Source organism: Dunckerocampus dactyliophorus, chromosome 18 (assembly GCF_027744805.1).
Source record: "Dunckerocampus dactyliophorus isolate RoL2022-P2 chromosome 18, RoL_Ddac_1.1, whole genome shotgun sequence".
Taxonomy (NCBI): Eukaryota; Metazoa; Chordata; class Actinopteri; order Syngnathiformes; family Syngnathidae; genus Dunckerocampus; species Dunckerocampus dactyliophorus.
Window position 1 is genome coordinate 5,238,531 of NC_072836.1, and position 13,242 is coordinate 5,251,772.

The 13,242-nt window shown below is 43.0% G+C and overlaps 1 protein-coding gene across 2 annotated transcripts in view; it reads left to right on the forward strand.

Annotated features, from left to right (window-relative positions):
- cacnb1 (calcium channel, voltage-dependent, beta 1 subunit) overlaps window positions 1–13,242 on the forward strand; it is a 30,498-nt gene that overhangs the window by 598 nt on the left and 16,658 nt on the right. For both annotated transcript variants that reach the window (XM_054758869.1, XM_054758868.1), the window contains exon 2: window positions 3,743–3,829. In XM_054758869.1, coding sequence (XP_054614844.1) covers window positions 3,743–3,829 — 87 coding nt within the window. The remainder of the gene's footprint in view (window positions 1–3,742; window positions 3,830–13,242) is intronic.

Sequence of the window (13,242 nt, forward strand, 5' to 3'; positions counted from 1 at the left end):
TATCGTGTTGTTAGTATTGTTATTATTATTATTATTATTATAGACAACAAGAGGTTGTTAAAAACTTCCGATTCGACCGGAGCAGGCAAGCCCACTTGATTAGGTACACTTGCACAATATAATGAGGTCTAATGCAAGAGTTGTATCACAGATTATGCTAAATTCCAAATAATAAATTCAATGTTTTTAAAATATATATAATTTTATATTTTTTATTATAGTTTGCAGTGGTCTACAACTGCACTGCTTCAAGATTCAAGAGATTCAAGATTCAAGATTCAAGAGAGTTTTATTGTCATTGCTTCTTACTAACAGCTGTTTCTGCTATTACCGGTAGTATCATATGTTTAATTTAGCTACATTATAATAAATACAAAATTAAAACAAAAAAAAATTAGCTTCACGGGAAGGCAAAATTGAACAATGAATAATAAAATTAATAAATATTTATTATATAAGTAAAACATATATTTGATTTTCTATTATTTAAAAATATTATTTATATTTGAATCATCAAAAATAGCTACATTAGAGGGTACATTGAGTAATCATTCTAATTATATTAAATATAGCATTTAATTTGGCTTCATTTAAAAATAATAATGTATTATTAAAAAAAATCTACAGAGGGTCAGTGTATTTAATTAAATAATATATTTAATATTATAACTATAATCATATAATTATTAATTATTATTAAAAATAATATGATTATTAATTGAATATTACTTTAAACTATATTTGTAATATCTTTTCTTATATTTTTATTATTTTATAAGGATGATGATTTATAAAAGAAGAAATATCTACATAAGGGGGTGGATTTGAGTAATAATTGTAATTACAACTATATATAATCATTTCATTTTTACTTTATAAAATTAAAAAAAGATTTTTTTAATTACATTTTTTGATAAAGAGAGCATCTATATTAATCTGCATGAGAGGGTCCACTTGAATAATAATTTAAATTAGAATGAATTAGCTGACTTAATTTTTTATCATAAAAATACCAATAATTACAACGATATTATAAAAATGTTAATATTATGATTCATTTTAATATGTCATCTATAATCTACGACGTGTCAGCATGATCCATTTATTTTCTTTATAAAGTCACATAGCATGCAGTACATGTAAAGTACATAAATGTGTCATGACGTCATGTAATGTCGTCTTTGTTATGAGACTCATGAGATTGTGCAGGTGTACCGACTAATGTGGCCGGTGGGTATATTTTGGAGGTCGGATGTTTGAAATCAGTTCTTCCGTCATGTTGCCGTCAATGACACGAGTGATGCTCTTCACCTGTTGACGGTGTCACTCCTCATGGAAACCACAAATAGGCTGAGGCTTTTTCGGGAGTGGAGTGGGCAACACACACCACTGAGTTTTGGTTGAAAAAAACTGGAACAAACACACCCACGCCGAGAACGCTCGTTATTTCTCAACAGCAAAAAAAAAAAAACAACAGAAAAAGCAGCGCTTCCTCGCATGCCAAATACTGCTTTTTCTCTCCTCTTCACTCCCACTTGCCAGCCCCCTCATCCTCTCAGCCCCCTCAAAGTTCTCCATGTTCTCCATCCTCCTCCTTTCATCCTCTCTTGCAGTCAAAACAAGTAGTGTTCTTGTTGTGTGACACAGAGAGAAACAATCTGTAAAAGTGTGAAGTCAAGGAAAATGGAGGCCATCTTGAAGCAGGTATCGTTCCAAAATCAACAAGATTTACACCTGAGAGTTTAGCGGCGCTGGGGGGAACGAGGGTGGGGGCAGTGTGAAAGCGTGATCCCATCCCATTTGAAGCTGCTGCCTGGGGGCCCATGTCCCCTGCCACCCACCACGCTTCTGCTATAACAAACACTTCCTCTTTGAATTATACAACACATTTTAATCTGGCAGGACATCGTTTACCACCCTTCCTGTCCCTGGCATTTCCCTGCCCTTCTTTTCCTGACAGGAAGCCTCCACATCGCCGCTTCCATTCTGGACACACCCTCCCTGTGTGCTTCTCATCTTCAATTATCCATTTAACTACCAGCAGCATGTACTCGTCCATAAATGTGTCTCAGAGGTGCCACAGTAGTGTATTGGAAGTGTGTTAGCATTGATGCTGGAGCTTAAGACAGTTTAAAGGTGCTTTTAGTAAGCCCGACTGGGAAGACGCCGTTTTGTGTGTCTGTAGCTTTAATGCTAATGAGCTTGGAGTCTGTGTCTCAAAGAAGCGCTATTGCACTTTAACCACTTTTTACACTCTGTCCAATGTAATACATTCCATATATCACATACAACAACGTAACTTTAACGAGTGGGACAGGTGCACATAAACGTTAGCAACACTAGCGTAGTGCTATCTTTAAGCTCACATTTTAGCAGCAACAGCATGCTAGGGTTAGCCTATTCGCTGAAGAAAAACAAAATGATCAAACAGACATATCCCGTTTGTGCAGCTGACTGACGGATAGTTGGCAGAGCTCCGGGCTGCAGTTTAAGACGTGTAGAGAAGCTTGCTTTTTTTACAAAGTGGTGGGCGTATACTTGTACACGAGGCAGGCTCATCTAGCTACGGCCGGGTCAGAGGAGGTATCATGCCCACGAGAAAGAGGTTTTTCCTTCATGACGCCATGAAAAGCGCTTCAAGGAGTCACGCGCTCTGTCGGAGATCGGAGCATCAAGGCTGAAAAATACTATAAAATGGCACCCTGGTCATGGTCTTTTAGATGTGTAGCGAAACCTGTTTGTTTTGTTTTACAAAGCTGTCTTCAGTCAAGTGGTGGAAGTATACACGAGGTGGGCTCGTCATCTAGCTAGGGGCGGTATCATGTCTACGAGGAAGGAGGTTTTTCTTCTCTCCAAAGTGGAGCATACAAGTGAGGGAGATGGTTTGGTGTTCATAAACATGCTCTAGGGACACATGTTACTGTTAGAGCATCATTACAAAGTCACTTTTGCATAGTAGGGGACGACCTATCTGACAGCGTCTGTGGCTTTAATGCTAATGAGCTGTGCCAAAAGCGCTTTTGAAGTTTCAGGAGGAAAACCCTCCTTCCTGATGGACGTGATACCGCCTCTGATGAACCTGGCCCGTGTATATGCTCACCACTTCACGGAGGACAACAAAAAACAAACAACAACAAAAAACAAGAAGACAGGCTTCACTACACATCTTAAAATGCAGCCTGGAGTTCTTCCAGCTTTGAATCAGTCAGCTACGTTTGATCATTTTGTTGAGAGTGTGATGTTGGTGTCAATAAACACATGAAGTAATCTTATCTCTATAAGGCCTGTATAATACACAGTGTACGTATAGTACATACCTGGAGCTGTGTATTGTGTTGGGGTATAAACATGCATATTGCGTTCGTCGGCCTGCTTTGTTCTCATGCAGCGGCGTCTCTCCACACAGAGCAACCAGAACAGGCCGTCTCCCCACAAACGTGATTAGTCGGCATTGCGTAACCATGGCGATGTGGGCAGGGTGGGCTGCTAATGTAATGAGCGGCCTCTGCCCAACCCGGATAGAAGCATTTGGCAGGGGTCCGCCAATGCGATTAGCGGGTGCAGGAGAACATGAGAAATGAGGAGACACACTGGCTGTTCATGAGATTGTTGTGGGTGCCGCCGTTCCCCGCTCAGACTAATATGTGGCTTTATCTTTTGACTCCATCACACAGCACAACAACCCGTCGGGATAAATAACTTTTCTTTCTCTGTCCCCCCTGCTCCTCTTCTCCCCCATCAGGGCAAGTACGCCAAGAGGAAGAGCCGCTTTAAGCGCTCAGATGGAAGCACTTCATCTGACACCACCTCCAACAGTTTCGTCCGCCAGGTAACAACACCGTCGCTTCTCCTCAATGTCCGTGGGTCGGGTCGACACTAGGACCCTCATTCTAATGTTATGATCACAACAGCACATTTTTGAATGCAGTTGTTTGTTTATGGTGTCACATGGATCTTACACTGTATGTCCTCCCTAGAATGGCACCAAATACTACCTAAGACTTGGACCAGCAGCTTATTATAGATAAACTCAAGACTAAATTTGCTTTAGACCTTGACCAAAGTACCTCAGACCTAACCCAATGGCTCTAGACTTGTTTTAAACTTAAACTAAATGACTGGAAGTGTTTAAACCTGGACTAATTTACCTGAATCTTGCTGGTGACTTGACTAACTTAAGACAGGCTTTAGCCTTAGACCAAATGAATTACTTAAGACCTTAACCAAATGACTGTATACTTGCTTCAGACTTGGTAGGACAAAACCACTTTGGACTGACTTGTAACTTGGATTGACTTTAGACTTACTTTAGAGCAGCTTTACTTGCTGTGCATTATTTGAAACTGGCTTTAGACTTGTACCAAATCACCTTAGACTGGGTTTATCAACTGAACCCATTGATTTAAAGTTTGCGTTAGACCTGGACCAAATTACCTTGGACTGAATGACATGGAATTATTTCTGGACCAAATTTCTTAAGCTCTTGATTGAATGACTCTTGACCTGATTCAATAAACAAAATTACTTTGGACTGGGTCTTTTTGCCTTGTTTTAGACTTGGACTAAATTACTTTGAACTTGGCTTGTCTTCAGGCTTTAAACGAATGATGTTTTTCCAAGACTTAGACTAATTTACCAGAACCTTGCCTTAGACTTCGACCAAACAACCGAATTAGCCCTAGATCAAAGGATTCAAGAGACTTGGACTAGATCACTTTAGACTAGTTCATTCATGCATTCACTTCGGACTAGCTTTAGCCGCAGAGTTGACTCTGTAACTTTTGACTTGCTGGATACAATCTTAGACTTGCATTTGCCTTAGATAGAAAGTACTTGAGACATTGACCGAATGACTCTACACAGAATCTTTACATTGGAGCAGGTCCGAATGACTTGTTTAAGTAAATTTGTCGGCATTTCCTTTGACTTGGACTAAATGACTCCGAACTTGGGTTGTCTTAAGGCTTTCAGTGGATGACTTTTTATCAAAACTTGGACTAATATAGGAGAATCTTGCTTTAGGCTTGGACCAAATGACCAACATTATTTAAGACCTAGACCAAAGGATTCAAGAGACTTGGACTAGATTTGGACCTAATAGATTTGACTGAGTGACTTTCCAACTGCTAGGAACGACCTTCAACTTGCAATGGCTTTAGAGTGACTCTACACCAAATCTTTACTTTGGACTCAGTCTGGATGACTTTAGACGTGCTTACTGAGTAAAATAGTCTGCATTTCCTTTAGACGTGGACCAAATGCCTTGGAACTTGGGTTGGTTTTTAGACTTTAATCAGACAATCTTTGGACTCATTTATTTAGATCCTGATTAGGGCTTGGGCCAAGTGACTCAATACAAGCTTTAGACTTGGACGTAAGGACGTAAGACTTGGACCAAATGACATTAAACAACTTGCTTTATGCCTTTTCCAAAAATGATTTTTTGCAGGCTTCTGATGTCCTTAGACTTGTAGGTTAAAGCGCCACCTGTTGCTTCAGCATGCACTTTACAGCCCTTGAACGCATTCTTTTTTAGTTGTAGCCGAGATTCTTAAAAAATATACTGTTCATGTTTAACTCGACCTATTGGTGTGTGTACATCAGGCCAATAATAAAACGGGTATTTTCCCAGACGCTGAAAGAAGTGCTGGCAGGCACCTCATAGGTTTTATACATATGCCCTAGTTCTTTTTGCCTCAAAGCGAGGCCTCGTATAGATTGGCTTGACAGTCTCACACACACCTACGCACCAGCATACTCACATTCAACACGCACACACAGACACAGATAGATACACAAGCTCCACAATCAGCCGTCGGTGGAGCTGGCTGATACACTGGGCCTGGTTTCCATGGCAACCGGGCCACTGAATCTCCCTCTGTGTGCAGCCACAGTGGGATGGAGATGCGAGGGGGGGAGACGGCGCTTAGATGGATTTCTGTTTGTGTGCGTGGGCGTCAACGCGGCCTACTGTATGTGCTTGCGTTCCGCGCGTCAAGTTCAACAAAAACACACCCGTGCAGCATAAGAAGACTGTCTTGCACGGCAGGTACTGCTGACTGGTTGAACGAGGTGATGTGTGTTGCTCTTTCTTGGGCAGTGATGGAAGAGGCTCTATTTTGTTCTACAAACGCTGCCATTCATTTTTTATCAAAGACAAAATTATCACTAGATAATTAGGAGCACTTCAGCCTCTTGGTCAAGGACATTTTGATGGTCTTGGGTGCTGTGTCCAGAGCTCCTGTCTGTGGTGACATATGAATCCCAGCGGAGCCCTGCTTACTGCTGACTCTGGCCAACTGGTGGATCTCCATTCCTTCACCCTTGCCTGCTGACGGTCTTGTCATCAGCTCCAGGGCTGTAGGCTGAGGGTTGCCCTCTGGTGGTCACACAGGACCCTGATTACTCTTAACACTAACATCCTTTAACTATTCCGAGCCTCCTTTAACTACTTTTTCAGTCAAAGGACAAGTCAGCAGTTTAACCAAAAGACGCAAGACTTGTAACAGACGACAAGACTTGAGTTAGACGTGGACTGAATGACTTAAGACTTTAAATGACTTGGAACTTGAGTTGTCGATTTATATTTCAATATGTTTTTAGATGTTCTTTAGACTTTAGACCAGATGGCTTTAGTCTTGGCCCTATTACCTTGTAGACAAAAAGTACTTAAGACTCGCTTTAATTTGGACTCGAACTTGAGCTAGGTTCAGATCTTTAGCCGTCAGACTTGAATAAGATATGGATCAAATGACTTTACACTTACGTTAAATTTGACCAAATAATTTGGAACTCCTACTTGAAGGTGGGTTTAAACTGGGATTAAGATGTGCTGGAGACTGGGACTAAATGGCTTTAGACGGCCTGGGCCTAATACCTGGCCAATGAAATTGACTTGAGACTAGCTTTAAACTGAACTTGAACTTGGCTTAGATCTGGACTAAAAGACCTACTTTAGACTTGGATCAAATAACTTATACTTGGAGTTGGGTTTAGACATGCTTTAGAACACACGATTTAAGATTTGATCTTGACTTTAGACAAAACTTGGCAGGACTTGATGTTATTCTTTGGACTTTGGTGTTGTTTGGTGTTGGCTTAATGCCTTTTAGACTTGGACCAATGGCCTTCAGTCCCATGTGTATCTTAGGAGGTCCAATCACTGGCTTCATGTCTCCCAGTTTACTGATTGTATGTTCCTGTGTATCCACATCAATCTGGTATCTCATAGCTCTGTGCGTCCACCAGAGAAAGAGAAGGGGGCAAAGAGAGCGGGCTGGAGAAGGGAGGGGGGTTTCCCTGGGCACTGCCCCGTCCCACGTCAGTTGAGGCATTGGGTGGCTGACAGCCGCATACCAAGCCTCCTCCTTAGCCTCAGCGCGCTCACGTCCCCTTTCCTGCCGGGCTTGGGCTAAATATATTTCCCCAGTTTGCGAATGTAGCACAAGTCCTGCAACCCGACCCCCCTCCCACCGGCTCCAGTTCCCTTCCTTTACACAAGGTTCACGTTCCTTTGGGTTGTGGAGGTGGAAGTAGGGTGGGGGGTGGTCAGTGAAGGGGTTGGAGGTTAAGAGCGTCTCCTGTTTTTCTCACACACACACATCGCACTCTTTTCTGGATCTCTATGCTCACGTATGCACTTGTCAGGCTAACACACACACACACTAGTTGTCACTTCACACACACACAGCATTGTCTGTGACCCCCACCCACCCACACCCTGGGTTCGCCGTGGTGAGGCGAGTGTGGCAAAGGACGCATGGAGAGGACTGAGCGGATTCAGCGGCCTGCCGTGGTAAGAAGATTCCTAACACTCTTGTAGACGGGTAGTTGCCGTGTGTTGGACGAACGGCGTGTTTCAGAGCTGCAAAGACTCAGTCCAGGCCGGCGAGCACGAGACGTAACCGGAAAAGTATGAATTTGCCGCCCGTGTCATGATAGTGCCGTATCTCTGGGTCGCCGGGCTTGCTTTGTGATTCCATTTTGGGTCGGTCGCAGCTGCTGGGAAGGCGCTGTGTTTTTAATTTAGACCTCCAGTCCCACCGGTTGCCCCTGCTGCTATGTGCACTGGCCGAGCAGCCCATTTCATGGGGATACTTTACACTGAAGGGCAATCTGGACCTGGATCTTCATTCGGGGTTCTTTTTTTGAGGGAATATCCAGGACCTGACATACAGAGTGATATGAGTAGCAGAAACCAGTCAACAATTCTATGGAAAGGTTGCAACTTCAGGCTGATTTCACTATTAAGTAACTATTTGCATTATTCATGTTATTTTTCAATATAAGACGGAGCTTTAGTTTATTTTTGTTTTTCTTAACAATGTGAGGCAAGACCCGTACAAAAATATTACAATTCTTGTCGTTTACTTACAAATAATATATTATTTTTTTAAATCTGCATTTATAGTGGGTTTTTTTAGCTTGGGTTAACACAAACTGTATGCATATTCTGCAAGTGTTTGTAAAAAGAGGATCAAATGGGAATCCGTGACTGACTTACATGTCAAGTGAACTCCACCCCCTCAGACGTTGTTGCCATGGCGCCATGGCTGTGACAGAACAAAAAGAAAAATATGGCCAGATGCAGCCGCCAGCCATGAACTTCAGACGTGAATTTTTCATACGTCAAATGCTTTTCTGTCCTTATCAGTCTCTGCTAGAATTGTGGATATGAAATGGTAGAGACCTGACAAACAGGACATTTAGCGTCATTTTTCTCAAGGTTTTGCTCTTTGTCTGGCAGCAGCGTACCTTAAATGTTAGCATTTAGGTCCTAACATCAGCTGACATGTGGACAGGAAGTCTGTGTTGACACTCGACTCCACGCAAATGTCCACGTGTGTTGGACAATTCCCTCCATTTGGTTTTGGATTTTGACTAAATCACCTTGACTTGGCCAAGAGGCCTTAAACTTGGACTAAACGGCTTTAGGGTGGAACCGAGTGTCTGTACCTTGGACTTACTGATTTAGGATCTGGTTTAAACTCAGCTTGAGGCATGGATTAAATGATGCTAGGTCTTCCCCAAGTTTGGTTTTTTTATGTTTAAAAAAAAAAATGGACCAAATTGCTTACTGTAAGACTGTAAGACCAAAAACTGCAAGATTTGGATTGAAAGATATTACGCTTGGACCAAATGTACTTAGACCTGGACTAAATGTGTTTTTGACTTGCTTTAAAGTCGACCAAATTACTTAGCCTAAAAAAACCTTGAGACTTTGACTGAATGACTTGAGACTTGGACTGAATACTTAAGACTTGGACCAAATGTTTGCTTGACTTGTAAACTAGGATCAAATGACTTACTGCGAAACTATAGGATCAAAAACCTTGAAACTTAGACTGAACAACTTTAGACTTGGACCGTAAGCCTTGAGGCCTGAATAAGTGACGGTAAGACTATAATACCAAAAACCCTGACACATGGACTGAATTACATTCGACTTGAACCAAACGCCTTTAAATCTGGAACGAGTTTGATATCGGTTGAGTTGGTGCGGAACCAGTTGCTTCACAGTGGTCCTATTGCCAGGCTTTGTGTCCTCAGTCAGTGGACCGCTTAGTTCTTGAACACCTTGGCTTGTCCCTCGTTAGATGGGAAAAACGGGAACAGGCGAGACTGGGTGTATTTCTTGGCGAGAAAAAACAAATGATCCAAGAGGTCTAATGCATTGTCAGCAATGGTCGGACTTAGATGATAAGGTAGCTCAGTACTTGGACTGAAGTTAAGTATCTTGTGATTGCATCCCACAAATTGGAGTACTTGTGGCTCTGAAGACCAACTTGGATGCTTTAATGAAGTCGATAAAAGGATGACCTTGCAAGAAAACGGTTCATACTTTCACAGTCTTGTCTGCCAACCTCCGAAGGTACCTTCAGGGTTCAACCTGCCAGACGTTCAAGAGCACCGAAGGAAGCGTGGGCTTATTTTCTGATTGTGCGGTGGCGTTTTTCAACCCTCATGAGTCAAAGCACTTGTCTGTCTGCATATGACGTGCAATGTTCTGCCAAAACACTGATTTCCAGAGAGTCAACACAACCATGACACTCGTCAACCTGCTTGTTAGCTTCGTCCACAGCTAGTGAACAATGGTAATTAAAGAGAGTCGGCGAGTGTTGTTGGGATTGGAACTAATTGATGTGTTACAACAGTCATTTATATTGCAAATGTTGATCTGAAAACAAATAAAGTGCTTGCGAAGGTGGGTTGTATGCCCTCTGAACGAGTTGTCTACGCACAGGAAATAATGTGCTTAACGTCCGTGGTTCGATTTTTTGGGGGGTGCATGTCTAGCTACGAGCCGGCGTAGCGTACGCTAGAGCATAAGCCAGGCTTAGGGAGGGGCTAATGCATCACAATGCCTGCAACTCTTCTAAAAAAAAATACTGATACTGATACAATACTCTGGTCTAAATATGGACGTTTTAAAAAAATATTGCATTTATCGATCCCCAAGTTTCCTCTCTGCTCCTCCACCGACACACGGATGCAGCTCTCAGCACCTGAGGTGGTTACTATGGCACCGTGGGGGTCTCCAGCAGGTGCCAAGGGCCAATGGGGATGCGGCGGGGCCATCATGTGACCTGCAGCTATTTTGAACCAGGGAGCTGTGTGCGAAGTGAAGCAAGCGGCTTAAAATTAGAGACACTGCTCGGTGACATGAGAGCGGAAGACGAGAGGCAGAAGACTGGGAAACGGCTTCCATGCGTGATTGGTTACGTTGAAGGCAGCACATCCGCCTCTTTCTTCTATGAGCGACTCCACTCAACGAGGCTGCGTGACTCAAACTTTTGTCAGTTATCTCAGACGTCATTCACGCCTTTTATTTTGGTACATTCCCCCCCCCACGAGTCGGCCATTAAAAGACTTTTGTTGAACTTCCCCGTGTCGGGATGCTCCGAGAAGATGACTCAGAGCTGGCCAGTGGGGGCGGATGGTGGCGTCCTCATTACACGCGGGAGAGCCGCCGCCAGAGAGGAGATCAAACAGGAAGTGGGGATGGATGGTGTGTGTGTCTGTGAGCGGAGGAACACCAGGAGTCAGCGAGGAGGGGAGGAGGGTGGGCTGTTGCCCCGGTAACGGGGAGTGTCTACACATTGAGTCTGTGGAGCGCCACAATGCGACAGGTGGCTGAGCTAGAATCAACATGTTGGTGTTTGCCGTTTGGTTTGGAAGCACACAAAGAGACGAGGACGCTAATGAAAGGCAGCGTGGGACATTAAACACATGGACGCACACACTTTGTACTGCATCCCCGAGGCATCCAGTAACCAAATCCTCAAAGCGCTCAATAGCATGAGACGTTTGCAACATGATTCCATGTCTAGTTAATAATAATAATTAGAATAATATTCATAATAATGCTTACAAAGTGAGGTAAATTCACTTTTATACTTGCATTAAAAAACCCCACCCACCCAAGTCCCACTGTAAAAACACCCCAGAAAATCCCAAATTGACATACAGTCGAACCTCGGTTTTCGTATGATTCGCTTTTTGTACAATATTGCACATAACAAACCAGCCCGTTTGTCCTGTATAGTATCATTCAGCGGAATCTAGTGTCCAAACAAAGCATCATATGCGTTGCTTATACACTGTCCGTGCATTTTTATTGCGTGTGACTGCTAAATAACCCGCCATGGGGCCAAAGAAAGCTGTGCGTGCCAGCAAATTGATGAAGAAGGTAAAAAAAAAAAAAAACCTCTATTAAATTGGATGTGTGGGAAGTGTGCATCAACAATAAGCTCCTGCCATTTGTCATTTATAATCATTTCACATTGTTTTCCGCATGCAAATCTATAATTACTCCCCATGGAATGTATTTTTTGTTAATTTCTTGCGTGTCTGGAAGGAATTAATTGGAAAAACGAGTTATATCCTATGGGAAAAATTGCCTCGGTTGTCATCGAACCTTTTGGAAAGAATTCATGATGAAAACCGAGGTGCCACTGTACTTTGTCTGGAGTGGGTTTTCAAGTCCCCGCGCAGATGACACGATAGCACACTCATCAACAAGTTACGTTGGTTAAAATACGTATTACGTACTTAACTGGGAAGGCCAAGTGCTCCCAAATAGGAGACTTGATTGACAGAAGGGGGTTTTCAAACTCTGGTTTGCAAGCTGTAGCCATGACTCCTGCCAGCCAAAGGATGGGCTGCACTCTATTTTATATTTACACTTCCTGTCGGTACAGGAAATCTCTGAATACGAATACATGTACCATTGCACCCCTAATACCAAGTTTTGGATCATACCTCGCTGCAGCGCCTCACTTTTGGACTTCAATCCCATCTGATTGTAAAATGATTGGGTGTGACCTTAAATGGCGTCACGGTGACGTAAATACCGAACAAGCCTTTGGTTTAGCACGTATGCACCACTTAACCTACTCAAGATGTCCCCTTAAACTGGGTCACTTGGCTACTAGCTGGTGTAGCGTAGCCTGCAGCAGCTCGTCCAAGTAACGACTAAAGCTATCAACAAAAGGCAGGGAGATAATGGCCGCTCTTGTCTGACACGTGCGCCGACTTTCTTCCTCGCAGGGGTGGAATTGTTCGTCATCGTTTTGCGTCCGTATGGCTTATGTCATCTTTCGAGCGCTCTCACCTCTATTTTGGAAGCCCACACCTCATGACTCATTTGTTCTGCTTGGCACGTTGGGCTGCCGGCGCTCTTGTCAGCACCTCCTACGAAGCACCAGGCGGTTAAAATTAAAAATAAATAGAAGCAGGAGTTAATAAAATCGGTGGATGCTTAAACACGCCATCGAGGTTCTTGTGCTTCACAGTTCATGACACACTGACGGTGGGCCGGGTGTCTGCGTTTAGGGTCAGTCGGCAGTGGTCACGTTACAGCAGCATAAGCGCCAAATGTGTTGTCATGAAAAATGAAGCCTTCGTTAGGTACACCTGCACTATTCAAACACGTAACCTTTGAGGCGGCCATTTGTGGCCCGCGAGTCGCTTTTTATCAGCACTTTTAGTATCAAATATGGAATGGTTTTTTTTTTAGCATGTACTTAAGTGAACAAAAGGTGAGGACTATCATATCAAGTGACACCCACATCTTTGGTTTGGACACCGCGGTGTTAAATCAATAACATGTTTTGTTATTGTGGTTGTAGTTTGATACTTCATAGTCAAAGCTAACATAAAAAAAGGAAGGTTGGACTACTCAGGTGTGTGCCAAGTAGGGATGCTCCGATCAGGGTTTCATGCTGCCGATTCCGATACCAA